The following is a 7,976-nucleotide window of genomic DNA, read 5'->3' as shown; positions in this document are numbered from 1 at the left end:
ACTCTGTTCAACCCGCACAACCGTCAGCCCGTGTGCCTGCAACCTGCGAACCCGGCACGCACACGAGCTCAGTGTCGAATCCGGGTTACCTTCTGTAAGCTCGAACACAGCCCGGCCCGATTCGCTCACTTCCGGTGCCGGTTCAGTGTTCAGATTTTTCGGTTTGAAACCGTTACAAACCCGGCCCGGCCCGCACGGATGGCCACCTCTGCTTGCAACCCTGCGGCCCATTGCTTGCGCCCGCCCAACACAATAATAATAATTATAAATAAAAAAATGATTTAAACGCAATGGCTACAAATTACAAACCCTAAATATTCCCCCTCCCTTCAGTTCTTCCCCTTTCGCCTCACACACACAATGGAGGGGAAGCTCCAAGCTGCCGGAAAAGATGTTAGCTCTCTCTCTCTCTCTCTCTCTCTCTCTCTCTCTCTCTCTCTCTCTCTCTCTCTCTCTCTCCCCCTCCCTCCCCCTCTCCCTCCCTCTCTCTCTCTCCCCCTCCCTCCCTCCCTCCGCCCCTCTCTCTCTGTGGGTTTTGCCAAGTTTGATATACCAATGTGTAGATTGATAACATTTACCTAGAAATGCCATTTTTTATGTAATATAAATGAACTCACAAGTAACACCCACTCTTTTTTTCCCTTTAATTTGTGTTTATTTTAATGTGTGATATGCTAGTTGGTTTTATTTTTGTCTTAAAACAGAGGTTTTGATGAGGACCTTATTTATTTTTGTACTAGAAATTATTTATTTTTGCAGAACTGATTGTTCTTGGTTTTCGAGTTCCACGGGTTCTTCTTATAGGCCAACTTATAAAATGCGGACATTTGAATGTGTTAGGTTCTTGTTGACATTGTCAAGTTGGCTCAGAAAAAGGGTATGGAAGGTAGTAAAGGTGGGTGGAAGCAGTTTTTGAGTTCTTACGATAAGAAAAATGGGGCTAGCTTAAGTGATCCTTCGAGGAGAACACTGGAAGTATTGCTTGCGTTTCTCAACACGTTTACAGAGGAGGAGGATTTGAAGGTAATTACGATAGGCAAGGTGGTTATCTTGTTATTTTTTTTAGATTTGACGTGTTTTTAGAAGATAGGCTGTAACATCACCTCTATTTTTCAGTATTTCGAGGAAATAATGGAATCGTATGTTAATCGTGATAATGTGTTGAAAGACTTGAAGAAATCTGCTTCTGCTGAATCTCCAGAACAGGTCTGGTTTTCTGTTTTTCAAGTTATTTAGATCTTGTTGTATTGCTCAACACCTAAATGAGGGTTTCTAAAACAATTTGATTTTGCTATTAGGCTCTGTTTGTTTTCCAGGAAGTAACTTAATTTGGGAGAATATTATCTTTCTGCAAAATCATTTCCCAGAAGAAATGAAGGGGAAATGTTTTTTTTTTCTTTTTTAAAGAGGAAGTCATTTGCCCCCACAATCTAAACCTTTTTAAAGGGAAACTTTCTTTCTTGGAATTTCTTTTCATCTTTGTAGAAATATCTTATGAGAATGTAGTGTTAAAATGATTTATTTTTTTTGTAACAATTTTTTTTACTACTGTATAAATAAATATCAAACACATTAGGGGGAAGGGAGAGATGGAGGAAACTGGTAGTGCCGCCTCATAAGTATTTTCCTCCTCAACCAAACCCAAAATACACCTATATTAAGGTTATGAGCCTTGCATGATGTTAAATTGTGAGGTACACATCATCTCCTAAATATATTACTACTTATTACGCATTAGAAACTGATAAAAGAAAAAAGAGAGTAAGCTATAGCTTGAATTTTATACAAGTATGAATACTGTTACTATGCTCTCTTTGTATAGCTTTATAAGCTGTAAAGGAGCTTCATATATACTCTATGCTAAGCTGTACAATTGTTTTAAATGCTTATAGATTATATGTTGTGCTAATGCAGAAACTGGTCCGGTTAACTCTCGAACACCCTCAGTACCCATCCAGTTATCTATTTCCGTCACACGAGGAGGTTTGGCTATAGATTTTTTTTCTATTATAAAACCAATATTATGCTCAAAAATTGTTTTATTCAGAGCAAGTCCAGTGCAATGATATACTTGGTTGGATTGCTATAATTGGAACCAAATGCAAAAACCGGCCACTCCAAAGCAAAATTGAGTACTGAATGCAAATATGCGCATATGAATAGTTGGTTGTAAATGCATCCTTGCCACTTATTAACCAACTATACATGAATTTCAAGTTGCGGTACATTATGAATGGAAGTTGGAAGAGTTGGATAAAAAGTAGTTAAATTTTGAATTATTTGGTTTCAAAATCTAATTAGCATTGAAGTTCAAGTTCTGTTTGATCACCAAGAAGCACTTTTGGTACTGTGATTATTGCAATAGTGTAACTTATTTTTTATTTAGCATTGGACTTGCTCTCATTAGTAGACAACTGTAAATTTCAATATTCATGTTTCCATTTGGTCGATTTTAGTCTCTTTTATCATCAAGACTATGTTACTCGGACTCGGCTAGAAGTGTCTGACATGGATACATGTCGAAGTATCGGACTCGTCAATATTTTGAAAAATATACATGTTTGTGCCCTAAATTAAGTGTCCAAGTCCGGGTCTCAAGTGTCCGACACGGGTACTTGATGGTAAAATAAAGATTACGAGTAACATAGTTCAGAATTAATAAAATATTTACAAATATTGCATTTATAGCTTTATAATCTATTTATTAGTAAACTGTGTGTCATGAAATTCGCAACTTAACCAGTGCATTTTAAGATTATATGCTTAATAGTTTCTACTGATAAATTTACTTGAAGAAAAAATTCACTTTGTTTACAACTTCAGATTTTTCTTAGAACTTAATAAATTAATTGAGCAGGGCTGGGAGGTTACAAAGAAAATCAAGAAATCCAAGGCAATGAAATCAAATGACATGATCTCTGTTGACTGTGAAATGGTTCTTTGTGAAGATGGTACTGAAGCTTTGGTGAGGGTTTGTGTTGTGGATCGTAATTTAGAGGTATTGCAACTTCAATAATTTCTTGGCTGTGTGAACTAGCCGCCAACTGGCGGTTCCTTGTAGATTTTTTTTTAGTGTTTATCTTTTCCTAACTTTAATGTGCTTAAGGCCTTTGAATTTATTCAGGTCAAACTTGATAAGCTTGTAAAACCTGATAAAGCAGTTGCAAACTACAGAACTGATATAACTGGCATCACTGCAGAAGATTTAGAAAACGAGACTTGTTCGTTGCTATATGTGCAGGTAGTAACCGGTATTTGGTTGGCAATAAAAATATATGATACCTATGTATGTTGTTCAATTGTTCTGAATATTCTGTTGGTTGGCAATAAATATATGATACCTAAATATGTTGTGGTTCTGAATATTCTGGTGTATTTTGTAGAAGTCATTGAAGAACCTATTGAGAAATGGAACAATATTAGTAGGCCACAGTTTGAATAATGATCTGAGAGGTTAGCTATTGTCATTTTGACTTCTTATATAAATATTAATCTTTGCATGTAATTTTTTTTATCCAGTACGGGATTTATTTATGTATTTTTTATCTAGTACGGGATTCGTTATGTATATGGTATGTTTACATGATTTACTATACATGTTTACCATGATTTCTAACTTTGATATTGTTACAAGTTTTAACTAAGATGTTATTCTTTCACTTTTTTTGGCATTTACAGCACTAAAGCTAGATCATGCAAGAGTAATTGATACTGCTCTTGTCTTTAAATATGCTAACGGATCACATTCGAGGAGACCTTCTCTGACTGACTTGTGTAAGGTAAAGTTTATGTATGTCTTTATATCTGAATATTTCGATGTTTTAATTGTTTGTTAAAGTGTGAATGTCTAATATAATAATTTTCTGATAGAACTACCTTTTGTGACCTAGTTTTGTAAAACCGAAAAAGCAATAATAATAGTTGGTACTTTTGCTTTCTTTTCTTCCATTTTCATTTTTAGCATATAACAGGTAAGCCTGCTATCAGTTCTTTGTCAAATTATCTTATGTATGTATAATAGTTACGTTTTTGGTCTAGACTTAAAATTTCTAAAAGATTTATTTATTCCCTTTCTTGCTATTTGAAAATTTTGGCCTTTTCTTTTAGTTGATTCACTCTTCCATATTTTTCATTGCTAGAACTAAAATCCTTGTTAGGTATGTGCTGATTTAAGTTGTATTGTTTCTTAGTCTGTTTTGGGATTTGAACTTCGGGAAACGGGTGCACCTCACAACTGTCTAGATGATGCCTGTGCTGCAATGAAACTTGTTCTTGCTAAGATAGAGAGCGGTGTTGAGAATCATACACTGTTGCCTGAGAAAGATGTAAGTTGAACTCTTGTTGATGTTAAAATTGTCCTCCTTGTTGGTTTCTTGACCCTCCTTATTGAAATTTAGGTGCCTGAAAAAGAAATGACAAAGTTACTTGTACACCGTATAACAACAAGTTTACCTGAAGAAGAGTTGCATAATATCATAGCGGGGGACTTTACAATTGAAGTGAAGGTTAGAGATGTTCTATAGTTTTTGTTCCTAACATTAGTTACATTTTAACTTCTGCTTCTATAAATTCTCCCTTTTCTAAATTAGTAATCTATATATAACCTATATTTATTTAAACCTCTTTTCATAGGATTTTTAGCAAAACTAGCGGTTTGTATTTCATTATTGAGTACCAATAATAAATGACCAAATTGATAAGTGGCAAGTAAATGACTTTATAGAAAATCACAAGCGAAATTCTTAAATGTACCTTTCTGTTTCGACTGGTGCCATTTCGTGTTTTTAACTTACGAGTGGTATCCTTGTATTTTAAGTTCCATATATATACCACATGTAGAAGTCTAAAAAGTAATGGTATTTCTTGAAAAAGTTCATAGGACAATGGTCTTATAAAGAATATTCTATCAAATATGTTTTGAAGTTTCAAACCATGTTTTGTTCAAATATTTTGATGATGATATTTCTAAATGTAAGTCAATTGTTACGGGTCTTGAAATTTTAAAAAATTTGAAGTGTAAATGGCTAATTAACTTTGTTGAACGGAATGGCATGATATACATGAAATCCAAATTACAAGGGTACCACTCACAAGTCATAAATAAGAAAGGCATCATTTGTAAAAGTCAAAAGTAGAATTGCATCTTTGAGAATATCCTAAATCACAGTAAATGGATATCTAGAGATGATGCAACTGCTTGAAGTGAAAGGGGAGCGAGATTGAACTCTTATGTGGAAGCCCTGTACTTTAGGATGGCGGCCTACATTTCAGAAAATAGCATAAGCATTGCAAAATGAGCAAGCTAGTATTCTATTATTAACCTTATTTTATACTTGCCCTTGACCCAAACATGATGCTTCTGGATATTTTTTATGAAAATAGTAAGCAATCCCTCAAGTAATCTAGTTTTGAGTTACCGAGAATGTCGTTTTTGTATGACTACCTTCCAGTCCTGAAAGCTCTTTTTTCATTTAGTAGTCTATTTATGCAATTGTGTATCTTGTTGTCATGACATGCAATCTACTTGCAGACTGCTAAGAAAGCTGGAGGGGGGTTTTATTCGGCTTTTGTTATCTTCAGGAATCAACAGCTGGCAAATGAAGCGTATAAAAACCTTGATGGAAAAGAAGAGCAGGTACAGTTATTTACATTATGCTTTCTCTATATGCACTCAATTAATATTTGTAGTCTTTGCGATTTCCGGACATTAATTCATACCCGAAACAGTTAATATATGCATCTGGAAAATTTAGAAGTTTGTTCTGCGGAGGGTTTAGGGTCAAAACAGTAAAAAAATGAGTATCCGAATCTCACTTGGTCTTTTATGTAACTTGGATGCATCAAGATATTTTCAGTTCTCCTGTTCTTGTCTGAAATTTAGGATTCAGTAAATTGATACTTCTGTTTCTATTTTAGGATTCATCGGGGCGACCACGGAAGTTGGTTTCGTATAAACTAACAACTGGGGTAACTGATAGCTTATATGTGTGTAAGATGGTTCATGACAGCCAAATTGGCCAAAGTGTGTCTAAGAGGTCATTAGAAGGCGAGTTGCCAGTTAAGTCATCAAAGAGGTCATTAGAAGGCGAGGTGCCAGTTAAGTCTAAGAAGTCGAAACCTGACTCGGTAATTCAAGAGCCAGAGCAAAAACAGGGGGACTCAGAGATTGAAAGATTGAAGTTGCAGCTTAGCCTCAGAGACCAAGAAATCTCCAAACTGAACAAAATTATTGTAGCTTTAACAAGGAAACAAAAGCGGTGATCATGTCATCGAATGGCTAAAGAGAGTTGTAGCTTGCAATTCCATATTTGTGCTTCTTCTCGATCATCTCTTTCCCTCGTCAGAAGTAGGTTGACCCTTCTGATATCGTGGGAGCTTCAACTGAAAAATGATGTAGATCATTTAGCTACGGTGATGGGATGGAATGCTCTCTCATGGCTAAAGGTTGTCATTGCTAAGCAGTGTGATAGAAGATCTGACAAACAAGAAAGCAAATTGTAATATCTGTGGAATATTGTAAGTTTATTTTCGTGGCTACAAAGTTATGCAAATTTTCAAAATTTCCTTTTTTGTGGAGAAGTGATTTCTGTTGATCGTAGTTGATTCATTTAAGAATTTGACCCCTCCCTGGTGCCAGTGTGAATCGTTGTTGTATTTACATTATTATTGACATTAATGTTTTTTAAGTCTCTAAAGAGCTTGTTATTACAATATAGTAAGGATTGGTTTTTAAGTCTTTAAAGAGCTTGTTATTATATAGTGGGGAAGGTCTCATGGAATAGATTAAAATAAGGAATTCTGCACTTCAGGTAGCAGAACTTCCAGGGATACAGTTTTGCTTCTTTTCTTTTTCTTTTTTGAAGTGCGGTCTGTTAATTCTCCATTGAACGTTCTGTGTGCACGAAAGAGTCATTTTGACTCTTTATACCCATGTCTAGGTGTTTAAACAACATATAAAATTTAAATATTTATTTGCAGCAGTTGTACTTTCTTTAATGGAACTATTGTGTACATGTTTTCTCTAAAACAAAATCATAGAAATTTAATTATTTAAGATGACATGGTGTATAATGATATAATTTTAAGCACATGGTGAATATTAACGAGTGACAAAAACTGAATTTGAAGATTGTAGATAGAGTTTGTACGACCGAAATCGAATGGGATAACAAAAAAAGAAGGAAAAGAAATCGAATAGGATAAAATAAAATATACTGAATTTCCAGTCTCTACTCTGGAAAAATGTTTAACAAAATGGGAGAATAAACAAGTTGATAAAATAGAGCAGCTACAATTACACTTACAGCCACTAAAAGGAAGGAATGACATCTCTACAGAGTTTACCTTCGTGAGAAAAAGTTTTTTTTTTTTTTAAATATTACAACACAGTAAAGAGCTCGAACTACTACACCACACAAGCACACAGAGGAAAAAAATTCAAGAACAAGTAAAATTACTGCCATTGTTTACAGGCTTAATTTGTCATTCACTTAAATAATCTTCCTCATCTCCAAATGAGAACACTGAAGCATCGGTGATCCTAGCTTGTTTGTTTATTCTCAAGAGGCTGTTCGTGTGTATTTACTTGTCTATGTTGACGACATGGTCATAACTGGTAACTCTTCTGATCTAATCACTCATGTTACTGGATTTTTGAGTATTCAATTCAAAGTTAAGGCGCCAGGGGCTGTGCATTATTTTCTGGGTATTCAAATCTCTAGTTCTATTGATGGGGTGTTTCTCAATCAGCAAAAATATTTGCATGATCTTCTTCTCGACTTTCCTGTTACAACTGATAAGACTTCTGTGATACCAATGGATCAACATCATTCGTTGATGGATGAGTCTGATACTCCTGTTCTTGATGATGTCACTGCTTAAAGACGGTTGGTTGTGTGTCTGATTTATCTTACAATTTCTCGTCCGGATCTTGCATATCCTGTACATGTTCTTGCACAATATATGACCACTCCTCA

At 35.0% G+C, this 7,976-nt stretch overlaps 1 protein-coding gene across 2 annotated transcripts; it reads left to right on the top strand.

The window, feature by feature from the left end:
* The first annotated feature begins 299 nt into the window (after nucleotides 1-299).
* Nucleotides 300-6,742, top strand: LOC141719342 (small RNA degrading nuclease 1-like). Of its 2 annotated transcripts, none has more exons than XM_074521715.1 (12): nucleotides 300-393; nucleotides 841-1,023; nucleotides 1,117-1,206; nucleotides 1,915-1,983; nucleotides 2,858-2,998; nucleotides 3,125-3,241; nucleotides 3,384-3,453; nucleotides 3,679-3,779; nucleotides 4,191-4,325; nucleotides 4,398-4,505; nucleotides 5,531-5,635; nucleotides 5,917-6,742. In XM_074521715.1, exons 1-12 carry the CDS (start codon nucleotides 361-363, stop codon nucleotides 6,259-6,261), a joined length of 1,497 nt encoding a protein of 498 aa, XP_074377816.1. In that variant the 5' UTR covers nucleotides 300-360; the 3' UTR covers nucleotides 6,262-6,742. The 2 variants fall into 2 exon arrangements, with proteins under 2 accessions (XP_074377816.1, XP_074377815.1); XM_074521714.1 differs by having other exon boundaries at nucleotides 3,107-3,241.
* Nucleotides 6,743-7,976: the final 1,234 nt, after the last annotated feature.

The sequence above is a fragment of the Apium graveolens genome, chromosome 4 (assembly GCF_009905375.1).
Source record: "Apium graveolens cultivar Ventura chromosome 4, ASM990537v1, whole genome shotgun sequence".
In the NCBI taxonomy this organism is placed as follows: Eukaryota; Viridiplantae; Streptophyta; class Magnoliopsida; order Apiales; family Apiaceae; genus Apium; species Apium graveolens.
The sequence above is the reverse complement of the archived record's forward strand: the minus strand, read 5'-3'. Positions and strand labels throughout refer to the sequence as shown.

What these genes read in the sequence shown, in the direction of transcription:
- LOC141719342 (XM_074521714.1), top strand. Translation starts at nt 361, where the DNA reads ATGGAGGGGAAGCTCCAAGCTGCCGGAAAAGAT. An exon ending in GTTCGTTGCTATATGTGCAG is followed by an intron (nt 3,242 to 3,383) that starts GTAGTAACCGGT and finishes TGTATTTTGTAG; the next exon opens with AAGTCATTGAAGAACCTATT. An exon ending in TTTGAATAATGATCTGAGAG is followed by an intron (nt 3,454 to 3,678) that starts GTTAGCTATTGT and finishes TGGCATTTACAG; the next exon opens with CACTAAAGCTAGATCATGCA.